Genomic DNA, 16811 nt, shown 5'->3' with positions numbered 1-16811 from the left:
ATGCGATATAAGTGAATTTATTTAAACAGTTATTTATAACAATGCCGATTGTTTTCGTTTAGGTCATGATTAATTATTACTTTAACTTCATTTAACTGCAAAATCAGCTCAAATAACTATTAATATTATTAATTAATTTGCTTACAAAAATTCAAGAAATTGAGTAACTTAATCTAGAATAAAAATGGTTTTTCGTGGAGCACATAAATTCTATGATTTTTTTAGAAAATACAAATAAACAGAGCAAATTTGGCATTAAAAATAGTTTTTAAATATGTTTTTAATCATTTATTAACTTAAACAAGTACAAATAAAACTGAAGATACTACTAACTGCAGCCTGTGCGGTCTGTGAGAGCGCACGTCCATACTTAAAGGTTAAACCCAACTCAGGGTAATTTTTAACTTTTACCCATACGTACAGGTAAAAGCATAATATTACCGCAGTATAATGTTCACTTTGATTTTCTGTGTATTGCCGTCGTACTATTGTATCTAGTTTTTTGTTATTTTATGAATGAAGGAAATTGTAGTATATTTAGATGAAAAAACAGGCATGGATATTCCGATTGCTCGACGCTACCTTTAGCTCCCGCGATAATAATTTTCCGCAAGTGCATAGGTGAATGTGAAACTCTATAGCATGCGAAATTTCCATTTCAGGCATCATTAATTTTAGTATGCTGAAAATTAATTTTGAGATTGACTCCCCTCTTTCTCGAAAGTAAAATAATCAATTGCATTCATATAACTTTTAGAAGAAGAATGAATGGTGTATTTTAATGCAGGGTGGCCGCTTGACAGGGAATTTTTGAGACCGAGGAAAGTCGGGAAATGACAGTGAATTTATTTTTTGACCGCGGATTTTACAAATGTTTAGAAGAAAAATCTATCCAATTACTTCAATTTAATCACTAAGATTTAAAATAATTTTCATTTCAATTTTTTTTTAATGTTAAGTTCAATTCTTAATTTTTTTCAATTATGAAATAATTCAGTTTACATTTCGTTAATCTAAAATATTTGACTTCATTTTCTATTTTAGGTCTTCATTTTTAAGCGTACAATTTCAATTTAGGTATTTCAAAATGGATTAAAGAATTTAAATAATTATAAATTAAAAGGAATTATATTTGATTTTAGTTCTTTTTTATCTACTGGTCTTATATCATTATTTAAGCCTCAAACGGTACACTCCAACCCAGCATACGTAAACTGTACACTGGTGCAAATAGGTTTATTTGCAATGTTAATATTAATTATTTAATATATTGAACATATAATAAACAACTAGCATATATCACACATATTTAATATATGTGCGGATAAACCGCTGCAATTGTGTTTGCGTAAATGCCAACCAAATGAAAAAACTTCGAGTGCGAATTCGCACCGGTGTACCATTTGAGGGTTAAATATTGATTTTTATATATAAGTTGTGAAAAAACTTCGGTATAACTTGAAATTAATGGATTCATAATTAAAAGTTTTTATTTCATTTTAAATCGTATTCAAATATTATTTCTCTCTAAAAAATTTAATTTGTAACATATTCACTTTGAAATTTTTTAATTAAAAAAAACAAACAATTTTATAATATTTAGCAATAATTGATTCTTAATTTAAAAGCAGCAACACAGTTTAAAAAAGAAAGCCTTAATTATTTAATTTCAAACAATTAATTTGTAATTGAAAGTGTTAAATTTTGATTTCTGATTAACAACTTTAAAAAAACTCGAGTTTTTAATTTAGATTTTTGAAGACTTCGAACCAAAAAATTTAGAAGCCTCTTAAGAATATTAAAAAGTATGAAGAGGATAGAAAAATTTCTCAAGATTCATAGGAAAGTTTAAAATTATTTTTTGTTTTGAAAAATTAATTTTAAGAGACTATTTAAAAAGATATCAAAATATTTCCAAAATTTAAAGAAAAAATTAAAAAGTCAAAACGAAACTTAGATTTGTGAAGATTTCGAAATAAAATTTTGAAGCATTTTAAGGATTTTGAAAGGTTTTCAAGGCAGAAAAACAAAGTTTTTTAAGATAATATTTCTGATAGTATTTCAAATTTTTAGTCATTTGAAAAAAAAAATAATTTTAGGACTATGTATATAAAAAGGTTTTACAAGATATCCACATTTGTCAAAAAGGATTTGAAAGATTTTTGTAATTTAGGAAAAAATCGAATCATTTTAACATATATTTAAAAGTTTTGAAAGTTTTTCAAAAGTTTAAAGCAAAGCGTCGATTTTGTAAGATTTTGAAATAAAGTTTTGAAGTGTTTTAAGTATTTTAAAAAGGTTTCAAAAGAATACAAAAATTTATTAAGATGCTTAGGAAATTTGAAAACGATTTTTTATTTAAAAAATTAATTTTCAGAGAATATTTAAACAGTTTACAAAAGATTCCAAAAGATTTTAATAGATTTCCAAAATTCTCAAAAAAGTATCTGGAAGATTTGAAAACTGTTTTTTAAATTTGCAGGATTAAAAAAAAGATCTTAAAAAATTTCGATTGATTTTGAAAGATATTTAAAAATTTTAATAATAATTTAAAATTTAAAAAGATTTAAAAATATTTCAAACAAAATGTAGATACTTGAAGATTCCGAAATATCATTTTAAAGCTTTCAAAACAAATTTAATAGGTTTTCAAGATAATAAACCAATTTTCTCAAGCTTTCTATGGGATTTTTAAATGATTTTTTTATTTTGAGAAATATATTTTAATTTCATATTTTAAAATATGTCAAAAGCATTTTTTATTTAATAAAAACAATTAAACTATCATAATTATTTTAAAAATAGCTAAATTTTTCTAACTCAAAATTGCTTGAAATGATATAACTTTTGAAAGAATCTTCAAAATTTTCAATGTATAAAAGCTTAAAATTCAAAAGAGTTCCACTTTTAAGTTCTTTAATTTTCAGTTTTGTTTTGATGACTTCAAATTAGAAAGATTCAGCTTTAAAAGACTAAATTTTTTTTCCTCAGATATGAAAAATTCTTACAAATCGAGAAAAATACTGGGATTTTTTCCTTAATTAAAAGGGCCACCCTGCTAATGTTAAAGCAGTTTGAATGTTTCTGAAACAATTTGCAATTTAATTGCATTTGGAATGATTAGATTGCACTTTTATTTACAGGAAAATGCTTGAATTAATTTAAGTTGGTCATCGTTAAACCGACACTTTGTAGGCTGTCGATCAATAGCTGTTGTAATTCGTTATAAACTAAAATAAGAATTTTAAAAAAAATGGATATATTGTCAAAGAATTTAATTTCTGATATGAATTCAATTACATCATCTAATTTTTAATGCAGGCCTGAGATAATGAAAAAAGACGTTGTAGGCCCAGAGTTATGGACTGATAATTCATTTTTAATAATTATTATTACTATTTTATATTAACAATAATATGTAGCATTTACAAAAATTCTGAAAAATAAATAAAGTACTGCCAAAAACTGAGATCGACGAAATAGGTTCAAATCCATTAAAATCATTTAAATCTGTTAAAACCCGTAAAATTCCCTTGAAATACCGTTTTATTTGATTAATTTTCCAAAATTCTCTAATAATACCTAAAAGCTTTTTAAATCCCTTGGATTGCTTAAATATAAATTAAACTTATTTGTTAAAGTTCTCTAAAAATACGTTTAAACTCTTATAAAGCTTGTAAAATTCATTGAGCTACTTCAAAATTCTTGGAAATGCTTGAATTCGCTAGGAATTCTTTAAAAACTAATTTTATTTTATTCATTTTTCACATTTCTCTAGAAATCCCTTAAAATTGAGTTTAAAACCTTTGGAAAACCTGCAGCATTTTTTTAATCCATCGAAATTTGCAAGGAATGTCAAATAATTTTGTAACATTTCCAAAGATTTCAATATATTTCAAAGAATTTCAACAGTTTTAATAGATTTTATAGGAATCTCAATGTTTCAAAAGGATGTACGGGATTTTTTAATATCTCGAGCTATTTAAATACGTTTAATTTGATTCATATTGATTTTATCGATTTTTTTAGAAAACTTTCATGAATAAGTTTAATTTAATTAATGTTCAAAGGATTTCACAGATTTTATTCGATTTCTAAGGATTTAAAACGTTTATAGGGATTTAAGCCATTTTTTCTAGAGAACTTCAATTAATAAGTTTAATTTATATTCAAGGGATTTAAAATTATTTGCAACTATTTTAATGGATTCTTCTAATTTGCATTCATATGTTTTAAAATAATCTAAAGAATTTCCAACGATATGAACAATTTTAAGGAATGTTAAAGAGTAATTTTGTAGAATATCCAAATATTTCAGAGTATTTCAGAGGATTTTCGGAATTTCTAAATATTTTACTCTATTTTATAATATTCCAAATTATGTCTAGAGAATTTTTGAAAATAAATCTTTGGAGATTTAATAAAGTTGTTTAAATCTTTTGAAATTCCTTGAAGTACCTTAAAATCCCCTGAGATGTTTGAAACCGCTAGAAATTCCTTAACATTTAATTTATTTCCCAAAATTCTCTAGAAATCCTTCAAAATCTAGCTTGAAATTTGTCAAAATCCTACCCAATTTTATGAATCCCACCAAATTGTTTAAATCCCATGCAGATCTTTGGAATCTGTTAAGATTGCTTGCAATACTTTAAAAATCCCATAAATCCTTTAAAACAATTGGAGATCCTATGAACCTCTTACATTTTATTAAATCTTTTGAAATACCTTGAAATCTTTAGAAATTATACAAAATTAACATCCCTTGAAATTATTTGGAATCTTTTAAAAATCTTTAAAATCATTGAAACATGTTGAATTCCATAAAAATCCCTTAAAATAATTCTGGAAAACCGTCATTTACAAAAAAAAATTACATAAGAAAAATGTTATTTGTACTACTTCTAAAAATAAGTTCTGTGCAATCTCAGGCCTGCTTTAATCTTAACAAAATAACACCCATTATCCGCATATTATCTAGTTTCGTAAACAATTACGGAAATAAAGTAATTAATTCTGCAGGGGCTGATTCGAATCATAATACTGCATCTAATAGAATTTTTAATAAATTCAAATTTGTTTATATTAACACTTATTTAACAAAAACATTTTTTAATAGGTTGAGGGTGGAGAACATGGAACGGCAGCTTGCTAACTTAACTGGAATCGTTCAAAAGGCTTTAATTCATCCTCCTCATCCCAGCCCTTCTCCAAGGGATTATTTGCAGCTTCCAGCCGGACGTGAAACATATGCCAGATCTGCAGGTATAAAACAAATTATTTTCCACTGTCATAAGTTATAACAGTTGCACTCGCGGCTCAACCCTATTGAAAAATCCTGAACATACTTCTGCGAAGAATTCTTCAATAGATGTGTTGTTTTTTGGCAATATAAAAGTCGAAAAATTATTCTAAATACTTCAGACAGGGTGGCCGCAGGTCAGAGAAAATCTGGAAGTAAGGGAAAAGTCAGGGATTTTTTTTTCTTAAATCAATTATTGTTCAGTTTTGTAAGATAAAGTCACTATAATTTCCTTTTTAAATTAAAATTATTGATATATGAAAGAGAAAATTTTACCCTCAAAGTGCATACATGGTAAAAATCACGGTAAAGTCCATCGTGGGCATTTAACACCCACAATGCACTTTAAGGGTTAAATTGTAAACGATTGTTTAATAATGGGAAATACTTATGTTCTTAATATTTGTCTACCGCTCAAAAAATTGCCAACTTTTTTACATTTTTAAAGAAATATGAAAAATTAAATTATGAGCATAAACTTATTTGAATGAAATAGAGAAAAAATTAGAAGCTTTCTAATAATTATGAAAGATTTGAGGTTAATTTTTTTTTTTAAAGATTTGTGGGAAAAATTAAAATAGTTCAGGTTTTATTTTAAAAGAATAATTGTAAGTTTTTAAGATTTCAAAATGTGTAGAAAAAGAATATGGAGGACTTTGAGACAATTTTATTTATTTCTTAGGATTTAAAATTTGTTAGGTAAACTGAATTTTGCATGGTGTCAAGAGAATGAAAAAAAATTTCTTGTAAGGTTCATAGTAAAATTTTAAATGATAGTTTTGTAATGAATTCTAAGAGAAACTTGAAAAAGATTACAAAGTATATTTATTTATTTATTTATTTATTAAGATTTTTAAAAAGAGTGTAAAAGATTTCAACGGCAAATTTTGCAGTTTTGCCATATTAATTAATTTCAGAAAAAATTTGAGTTATTTTAAGAGATATTGAGAAGTTTTGACACAATTCAAATGTAATTTAAATATTATAAACATTTTAAAAGAATTTTGTAAGGTTTCGAGAACATGAAATAAATCTGTTTGTGTTCTTAGGAAAAATGTAACTAATTTTTTATTTCGAAAAATTAATTTTCAGAGATTATTTCATAAGATTTAAAAAATTGTCAAAGAAGAATCTGAAAGATTTCAGGGCAATTTTTTTAATTTTTCCGATAAAAAGAAAACATTTCCGGAAAAATTTGAATAATTTGTCAAGATTAGAAAGTTTAGAAGGCTTGTAAAATTAAAAAAAGAAATTTCTTAATATACGTGTAAAAATTTTTAATGACTTTATTTTGAAAAATTAAATTTGAGAGAAAATTAAAATAGGGTTTTAAACATATATATAACTTTTCTAGAATTTCGAAAAAGTGTATAGAAGATTTTAAAGCAAAATGTTTTAATTTAGAAAAATTATAGTAAATTCAAGAAATATTTAGTAGAATTGAAAAGATTCAAAAATAATTTTATACTTTAAAAGATTTTTATAAATGTGGATCTTTAAAGATTTCAAAAATAAACTTTAGAAGCTTTAAGAGAATTTTAAAAGGTTTCAAGATAATAAACAAATATTTTTAGAAATGTAAGGGTTTTTAAATAGATTATCGATATTTAAAACCTTGGAAACATTTTCGAAAATTTATTTAATATATCTTTATTTCTTCCAAACGTTTAAAAGTCCTAAACATCTGTTAAAAAGACTACAATTTTTCCTAATATTTTATAAATATTCAAAAATCATTTTCTAATTTTCTCAAGAATTTTATAAAAATTATATTAATATAAATTTAGAAACAAACTGATAAAACTTATTTTCGTGTTCTCAACTATCAGAATTTAATTTCAAGTCGAATATTATTTTTCATCTCAAAAAACTTTTTTTTATTGAGAAATCGTCTATTATATTTTTAAACATGATACAAAAAATGTTACGTAACGGTGGTGATGGTCAATTTTCTATAAATAAATTAACTCGTGGGTTAACCACTATTAAATTTAGGTCTATACCTATTTCTGAATTTCTTGAATTATTCGGAAATGTTTTAGGGTGTTTTAAAAGATTTCAAGAATTTTTAAAAAGATTTCAATAATTTGAAGGGAATTTGAAGTATTTTAAAGATTTTATGGTATTAAAAAAAAGTTCAAGGAGTTTTCCAGAGCTTCAAAAATTTGGATGGATTTAAATAATTTTAAAGGGATGTGAACAAATGTTCGTTGGGTTTTAAAAAATGTCCTATAATTTGAGAGGATATGGATCGATTTTATATGGCATACAAAGTTTTAGGATATTTGAGAACGATCCAAGGGTTTTTTATAAGATATTAATCATTTGAAGGGGAATCAAATTTTTCTAAAGTTTGAAAGAGATTTCTAAAGATTGTCTATGATTTGAAATATCTTAGGGTATTTTTAATAGATTTCAATCATTGAAAGTCATTCTAAACGTTTTGAAAAAATGTAGGTTATTTAAACAAATTTCAAGAAATTTTCAAGAGGTTTACAAATTTATAAGGATGTCGAAAGATTCTGAATGATTTGAACATTTCTAAGGTATTTTTAGAAATTTCAAGGAATTTTCGAGAGCTTTAAAAAGTTTCAAGATCCTTTACAATATTTTGGGGTATTTAAAAAGATTCTAATTTATTTTTACGAGGTGTAAAAGTTCTCAAATATTTTAATAATTTCAAAGGATTTAAAAAAATTATATAGAAGATTTTAAAGAATTTCCTCGAATTTAAAAAGATAAGGAATAATTTTATATGACTTATAAGGTTTTAGGATATTTTAAAAGATTCTAAAGGATTTTATCAGATTTTCGAGGATTTTAATGATTTTAAGGAATTTTAAAAGCTCTCAGAATTTGTTTCTCAGAATGTTTTCTCTCAGAGTATTTTCAGATTTATAATATTTGATTGGATTTTAAAGAATTTATTTACAAAAATTTAGCAATTTTGTAGAATTTTACAAATTTTAAAATATTTGGAGGTATTTGTAAATATTAAAAGAAAATTAGGATATTATTCAAGATTCCGAAGAATTCTCAATTGATTTCAATAATTTAAACGTTTTATAATGATTTTAGGGTATTAAAAAAATTCCAAAGAATTTGCAAGAGCTTTACATTTTTTTAAGAAATTTCAAAAGCTTTTAACGGATTTGGAATTTTTTGAGTATTTTAAAAAGTTCCAAGGAATTCGATGCGTTTTTTAAAAGTTTTTTTTTAATTCATCTTGAATTCTTTTTAACTCACCGTGAATTGTTAGGCATTTAATTAAATTTTCTAAATTCTCGTAATTTCTACTAAAATCACCCCAATTTTGCTGAAATCAGTGACATTTAAAAAAATTGTCTATTCTTCCATTTCATTTAAATTATTTAATTTATCTGTAGTTGTTTTGAAGTTTTGTGAATTTATCCTGAATTTGTTAAAACTCACCTGGAATTCTTAAAAATTGTATTGAATTCTTTTGAATTCTTTTGAATTCTTTTACATTAAGAAGAACATTGGTCACATTATTCATGCATATTTATTACTTTTGAAAACTTTTTTCGGTTGAAATATAGGTAACTTTTTCATTTTTTTCAAGTAAATCAGGCTGTAGCAGCCCTGAGAATAATAAATTACAAATTTCTTTATTTAGATTAAAATTTGTTTTATTCCATCTGTAAAAGATTCTATATTAAAAATGTTTCGAGACGAGAATTTTACTCTCTGATTATTAATCGTCAGGGCAAATTAAAAACTAGTCAGGAAATAATGAGCGAAAAGTCAGGAAATTATAAAAATGTTGTTTTACTGCCACCCTGTTCATATTAATGAAAGGTTATAATTTCAATCATGTTTTTTCTATGCGTACCACAAGTCTGATACAGTTTATGACAGTATAGAGAAAAATGAGGCTGGTTGTTACGAAGCTAATAAATTGTTTGTAAAAAAGTGTAACAGCCATTCCCCGTTTTTCATAGATAGAGTTCAAATAGTTATTATGATATTCAACACAGTAGCCACATTTGAGCAATTTGTTGCTTATTTTTTCTAAATTAAGATTATTTAAACCCCCGTTGAAAGTATACATTTTTTTATTCGATAAAATAAACGAATTTGGCTGCTATTTACCGTAACTTTTAACATTATAACGAGAATAGAACTACGCAGAAAATTAACTAAGTGACTCTCCAGGTAGTTTAGAATGAAAAATTTATTTAAACTGGTATCCAGTCACCCTTCTTTTGTTATTTTTTCTCTATAAAATATTACAGGGTGGCTGCAGGTCAGGAAAAATCAGGAAATTGCAAAAAATTGCAATAATCTAGGTTTCAACATAGTCACTTTTTTGTTAGAAAAAGTTAGTGTAGTTTCTTTTTCAAATAAAAATATCACTTTTGTGATTTTTTTAAAAATAAATTAACCCATGGGTTAACCATTATTTAATTCAGGTCTATATTGCTGAATTTTCTTGAATTCTTTTTAAGTACTTTAGGGAATTAAAAATATCCCTTAAATTTGGAACATATTACAATAATTTGAATTGGTTTAAAAGGATTTGAAATATTTTAAGGTATGTTTAAAAATCCCAAGAAATTTTTAGGAGCTTTAAAAAGTTACATGAAATTTTAAAGGATTTGAAAAGTCTTAGGATATTGTTAACTTATTTTAATTATTTGAAGTTTTTCCAAAGAATTTTGAAGATTTTCAAGGTATTTTATTAAATTTTCCAGGGTTTCAGGAAATATCAGATTTCCTAGAATCTTACATGATTTTATAATATTTTAATGAATTTCAAAGAATTTATTCACGAGAGTTGAGGGATTTGATAGATTTTTAAGTAATTGAAGGTATTTCTAAAGGTTTAAAAGAATTTCAAAGATTAAACTTTTTTTTTAATATAGTATTTTTATAATAATAGTATTTGGAAAATTGTAGGGAATATTTAAAGATTGCAAGAAATTTTTAATTGATTTTAATAGTTTGAGGAGATTTCAAATTATTTGAAATATTTTAGGGTATTTGAAAAAATGCCAAAGCATTTCCAAGAGATTAAAAAAATCAAGGGGTTTGATAAGAGTTCTTAGGATTTTAGTGATTTCGACGAATTTTAAAAGCCCTCCAGTTATTTCAATAAATTTTCCAGGATTTCAGGAAAAATCAGATTGCATGTAATTTCACGGGATTTTATAAAATTTTTGTGTATTTCAAAGAATTTGTTTATAGTAATCCGGCTATTTCCTATGATTGAAATATTTCAAGGTATTTCCAAACATTTTAAAGAATTTAAAAAATTTCAGAATATTTCAAACGATTCCAAGGCATTTTCAATTGATTTCAATAATTGAATTATAATTATTATTTAAAATCCCTGGATTTCAAAGAGTATTAGATATTTTAGGGTATTATTTAAAATTCTAAGGAATTTTAAGAGATTTCAAAGTATTTAAGAAATGTTGGGGAGTTTTAAATGATTCCAAAAAGTCTGTAATTGATTTCAATAATTTGAAGGGATTTCAACGGGTTTAAAATGTTATTTTAAAAGCTCTCAAGATATTTTAATATATTTTCTAGGATTTGAAGTAATATCAGATTTAATAGAATTTCGCGACATTTAATAATATTTTAATCTGTTTTAATGGATTTCAAAGAATTTATTATCAAGAAATGAGGAGTTTTGTTGAGCTTGAAAAATTTGAAAATATTTTCAACCATTTTTCACAATTATTATTTTTTTGTAATTATTCATTTTGGAATCCTTTAAACTTACCTTGAATGTTCAGGCATTTTATGATTTTTTTTAATAACAAAACTTTTTTAGTCTAACTTGAGTTGTTTTGAAGTCTTAAGAATTTATCCCGAATTCTTTTAAATTCAACTGGATTTTTATAAATTTCATCGAATTCTTATGAATTCTTTAAAGTTCAAAAAACGTTAGTCAATTTATTAACGCACATTAGTCACTTTTAATCACTGTTTGAATTAGAAATTAGTCTCTTTTGGTAACTTTTTCATAAAATTCTTTTGAATCACCTTAAATTCTTCTATATTCTATTAAATTTTATTGAAATTAGTGGAACGTTTGGAAATTTGTTCAATTTATTTGAATTATTTTGAATTAAAATTAATTTTTTTAAGTTTCTTATGAATTATTCTGTATTCTTTTGAATTTAAAATAACATTACTCATATTATTATTGCACATTAGTCACTTTTTCTCACTTTGTAAAAATTATATTAAAAATGTTTCAATATTAGAACTTTGGTCTACATCAGAAAAAATGATAAATTATTCAAGGTAAAATCAAGGAAACGTCCAGGAATTCAAATGAAATTTTAATTGAATGAAAATGTTTAATTTGTATTGAAAATGAATTTTTTCGGCCACCCTGTTTTAATATAATTGCATTATCAAAGGACAAGCATGATGTGCAAAATTATCATCGAATTCTCTCTTGAGAGTCACTATGACGTTTCCGGAAACCCCGAATTTTAGCCTTTAAAATTGAAGAAAGTTCTGGTTTTATTGCCGTATCAAAGTTGCTAAAATTCAAGCTTTCCGTCCACTCTAAATTGTCAAGGGTATACATAAATGTTAGTTTAAGTATTAATATAATAAACATTTTTATTTGGTTTTAATTGTTATTTCTAATTAGGTCGACTAAAATTTTTAATTTTTGCATTAATCGAACTAATAATTTATTACCACATAGTATAGAAATCGAAATTTTAACAAATGTCACTGGATTCGGATACCATCTTCACTGGAGAAAAAAGCTCAATTTAATTCAGTAGCAACATCGTATATAACGCTTCTTTTCACAGTTCGACCAGTAGCCATTCATGATAATATGTGTCAAATCAGATTTTAAACTTATATGGAGTTTCATTGGACGGAAAATATAAGTTAAGGGAGATTGAATAGTACAATAACTAGAGCTAAAAGATTTGTATAAATAATAACTTAACATATTTTTTAAAAATTTATTTTTATGAAGAGTTAATAATGGCTAGTGATTATTATTATGATTGTGCAGGTTACAGGCCTCACATACCGGTCCCTATATTTCCTAGTGTACCCTATTTTCAGTTAAGGTCCCTAAAGCACCTTATTTTCAATATTTGGTCCCTATGATATCCTATTTGCAGAACATCATGGAACTTTAAACATATTTATAATAAGATGAAAGCTTCTAAGAGTCGGAAAATTTGAAAAAATATCAAAAATCAGGAAATTTTTGTAAGAAGTATTTGTAGAAAACCATCAGGGTCATTATTAGTTGTTTTTTTCTCAAAGCACTATAAAAATAATACAAACTGTATCAAATAATTCGAATTCAACGTAAAAATTTATTTCTAAATGTTTCTCAACATTATTGATAGAAACGAAAATTTAAATTGTAAATGATTGTGTAATAGTAGGAAATAATTATGTTGTTAATATTTCGCTGCTACACTATAATTTGTAAACTTTCTCTCATTTTTAAAGAAATAAGAAAAATTAAATTACGGGGAAAAACTTATTTAGAAGAATTTAAAAAAAGTTAGATTCTTTTTAATAATTATAAACAATTTGAGGAGATTGCATTTTTCAAGATTTCTGGAAAAAAATTAAATGGTTTAAGTGTTATTTTAAAAGAATGATTTTAAGTTTTGAAGATTACATAGGTGTATAAAAAGAATACGGAATACTTTCTAACAATTTATTTATTGTTTAGCATGTAAACATTTTTTTAGGTAAACTGAAATTTCCAGGGTTCTAAATGATTCTTTTGTAATGAATTCTCAGAGAAAATTGAAAAAAAATCACAAAACATTTTTAATTATTTCCTAACATTTTTCAAAAGTATGTAAAAGATGCGTTAATATACCTATTTGTTAATTCCGTTAAATTCTTTTGAAATATTTCAGTATTTCTAATGATTCCAAGAAATTTTTAATAAATTTCAATCATTTGAAGGGATTTATATGATTTAGGGTATTTCTTAAACTTCTGAAGCATTTTCAAGAGTTTTAAATTTTTTATATTTCGGAATTTAAAAATATTCCGAGGAATTATTAATTAATTTCAATAATTGGAAGGGATTTCAATGCTTTTCAAATATTTTAGGATAATGCATTTTCTGGATTTTCGGAAGATATGGAAGGATTTTACAAGATCGATAAGGTTTTTAGCATTTCAATGATTGCAGGGGATTTTAAAGCTCTCAGTGTACATTACTACATTTTCCAGATTTTCAGGAAATATCATCATAGAAATCCACGAGATTTTATAATATTGTAGTGAATTTCAAATCATTTATTCAAGAAAAATGAGGTATATTGTAGGTTTTCAAAGATTTGAAGAGATTTGAAATTACTTTTTTGGAATTCACCCTGCATTCTTATTAATTTACCTGAATTCTTTTATGTTCTTTAAAATTATTTATGAATTTTTGAATTTACTTGAATTATTCTAAATTTACTTTATTATACTTAATTGAATCGGTTACAAAAAAAGTTTTCATTGAATTGAGCCTGAGAATCAGTTGATAAAATGATGGAAAATTTTAAATATTTTAGACTATTTTAAGAGATTAAAAAGAATTTTTGTACTGGTTTCAGTAATTTAATGGGATTTGAAATATTTGAGGAAATTTTAATGGATTCCTAGAAATTGTTTACTTATTTTAATAGTTTGAAGGTATTTCAAAGATTTTGAAATATTTTAGGGTATTTTAAAAGGTTCCAAAGAATTTACAAGAGATTTAAATAATTTCAAGAGATTTCCAAGGATTTAATAATATGGAATTTTTATATTTTATTGAATTTCAACGAATTTATTTATAAGAAGTGAAGGATTTTTCAGGGTTGCAAAAATGTAAAGAGATTTTTAAATAGTTTTTGCAATTAATTTGGAATCTGCCCTGAATTTTTATTAATTTATCCTGAATTCCTTTTAATGCTTTTTAATTCTTCTAAATTCACTCAATTTTACTCAATTTTTTATGAATTTCATCCAATTCTTCTCGTTTCCCTTCAATTCCTCTAAATTAACTCAAATTTTCCTGAAATCAATGGAATTTTTTCGATGTTTTACATCATTTGCAATTCATTGAATTCTTTAAAAATTTGTTTTGTAGTCCCTAATCATTTTTTTTTAGAAATTCTTAGGATTTTAAAGATTTGAAATTATTTATTGGCATTCTCCATGAATTCTTAAATCACTTAAATTCTTCTCAATTCTACTTAATTTAGTGGATTTTTTAAAAGTTGAATTCTTAGCCATTTCGTCTAATTCTTTTGAATTTCCTTAAATTTTTCTAAGCTCATTTACAATTTTCCTAATTCAGTGAAGTGATTCGATTTCAAGGGCATGTACCAGAGTGCCAAGTGTTTAATTAGATGTTTTATATTCGGCGACTTTAAAATTGAAAATATATAGATATTTTGCTGAAATTTTGGGAGTTGATTCAAAAAAATATGTAAGAGCACGTCCGTCTGGCCGATTTGAGTTTTATTTTCTTTAAATAGTGAGGTTGACCGAAAGTCAGAGAAAACCTGGAAATTAGGGAAAACTCGGGAATTTCTAAGAAAATAGTTACAAAAGTCCGGAAATTACTGTAAGAAGCACTTTCAAGTCACTTTTAGCCACTTATTTTTTCTTAAATTCCTCTTTAGTCACATTTTTTAAGATAGTCACTTTATTTAATTTTTAAAATAACGGGTTTCCAAAGGATCAAGGGATTCTAAAGGATTTCAAAACATTTGAAATGTTTTAGTGTATTTTTAAAAAATTGAAAGAATTTTCAATGGCTTTAAAAAATGTCAAGAGATTTAAAAAAATTGTAAAGACTTTGAAATATTTTAAGGTATTTAAAATTATTCCAAGTAATTTTCAGATGATTTCAGTACTTTAATAGGATTCCACCATATTTGAATCATTATAGGACATTTAAAAATATTTTAAGTAATTTTCAAGAGTTTTAAAAAGTTTCAAGTGTTTGCAAAAGATTTCAAAGGATTTGAAAATTTTAATATTTTCGTTTTTTTTTTAATTCATAGGAATTTTCAATAGCTTTAAAAAATGTCACGGGATTTCAAAAGATTTAAAAATATTTAAGGGTATTTTAACAGATTCAGAGTAATTTTAAATTGATTTCACCAATTGAAAGGAACTTGGTAAAAGTTTTACGTTTTCAGAAGCTTTACAAATTTTTAAGGGATTTTAAAAGATTTTAAAGGCCTTGGAATATTTCCGGGAATTTTAAAAGATTCCAAGAATTTTTTGATTCATTTTAATTCTTTAACAATTTGAAACATTTGAGGGTATTTTTTTTTTTTAATTGCAAGGAATTTTTAAGAGCGTCAAATAGTTTTGAAAGATTCCAAATATTTTGAAATATTTTAGGGTATTTTTTAAAAATCCACAGAATTTTCAGTAGATTTGAAAAATCTCAAGAGATTTCAGAATATTGTAAAAGTTTTGAAATATGTTATGCTATTTTAAAGGATTCCGAGGAATTTTCAATTGATATCAATAATTTGAGGGTGTTCCAAAAGATTTGAAGGCGTCTTTAAAACTTCCAAGGGATTTTGAGAGATTTCAAAAGTTTGCAGGAATTTCCAGATTTCAATGGTTTTAAGGGATTTAAAAGAAATTTCATAGGGTTTTATAGAATTTCGAGAGATATAGAACGATTTTATAAGGCCTATAGGGTCTATTTTGAAAAGGTTGCAAGAGATTTCATAAGATTCCCGAGGGTTCCGAAACATTATAGGATATTTTTACATGTAACAAAGATTTTTTTAAGAGTGTTAGAAAGTTTTAAAAGAGTTAAAAGTTAGTATAATACTTTAGGGTATTTTTAAAAATTTCATGGAATTTTCAATAGTTTCCAAAAATGTTCAGGGATTTCAAAAGGTTTTAAAAATTTAGAAATATTTTACGGTATTTAAAAAGATTCCAAACAGTTTTTAATTGAATTAGTAGTTTTAAAAATCTTTAAAAAGTTCCAAGGGATTTCAAAAGACATGAGATATTTTATGGTATTTTAAAAAATTATAAAACATTTTCGAGAGGTTTTAAAATTCCCAAGGAATTTTCGAGGATTTCAATCATTTTAAAGCTTTAGGATGTTTTAAAACAATAAGATGTTTTTAAAGTATTTTAATAAATTTTCAACGATTTCACGAAAAATCAGAATTTATGGGATTTTATCAATTTTAAGGAATTTTAAAGAATTTATTCACCAGAATTGTGGAATTCCAAATATTTTCATATATTTCAAGGTATTTATAAAGATTTAAAAGATTTTAGGACATTTTAAAAGGCCCTAAGGAATTTTTAATAAATTTCGATCAATTGAAAGAATTTCGAAGGATTTAAAATATTTAAGGGTATTTTGAATTATTTCAAAGATTTTTTTATTAATTCAGGAATTTAATGGTACGAGGGTAGTTCAATAAGTCCTTAGAATGACCAACATATGTCGCGCGAATCGCTCCAAATCATCTGTTTTCAGTCAGCACCACTCCCGACTAGATATATG

General features: G+C 24.7%; 1 protein-coding gene across 2 annotated transcripts in view; it reads left to right on the top strand.

Moving 5' to 3' along the window:
* LOC117176829 overlaps positions 1-16811 on the top strand; it is a 223115-nt gene that overhangs the window by 171889 nt on the left and 34415 nt on the right. For both annotated transcript variants that reach the window (XM_033367166.1, XM_033367165.1), the window contains one exon: positions 5117-5262. In XM_033367166.1, the coding sequence (XP_033223057.1) occupies positions 5117-5262 (146 nt within the window). The remainder of the gene's footprint in view (positions 1-5116; positions 5263-16811) is intronic.

Source organism: Belonocnema kinseyi, chromosome 7 (genome assembly GCF_010883055.1).
Source record: "Belonocnema kinseyi isolate 2016_QV_RU_SX_M_011 chromosome 7, B_treatae_v1, whole genome shotgun sequence".
Taxonomy (NCBI): Eukaryota; Metazoa; Arthropoda; class Insecta; order Hymenoptera; family Cynipidae; genus Belonocnema; species Belonocnema kinseyi.
The sequence above is the reverse complement of the archived record's forward strand: the minus strand, read 5'-3'. Positions and strand labels throughout refer to the sequence as shown.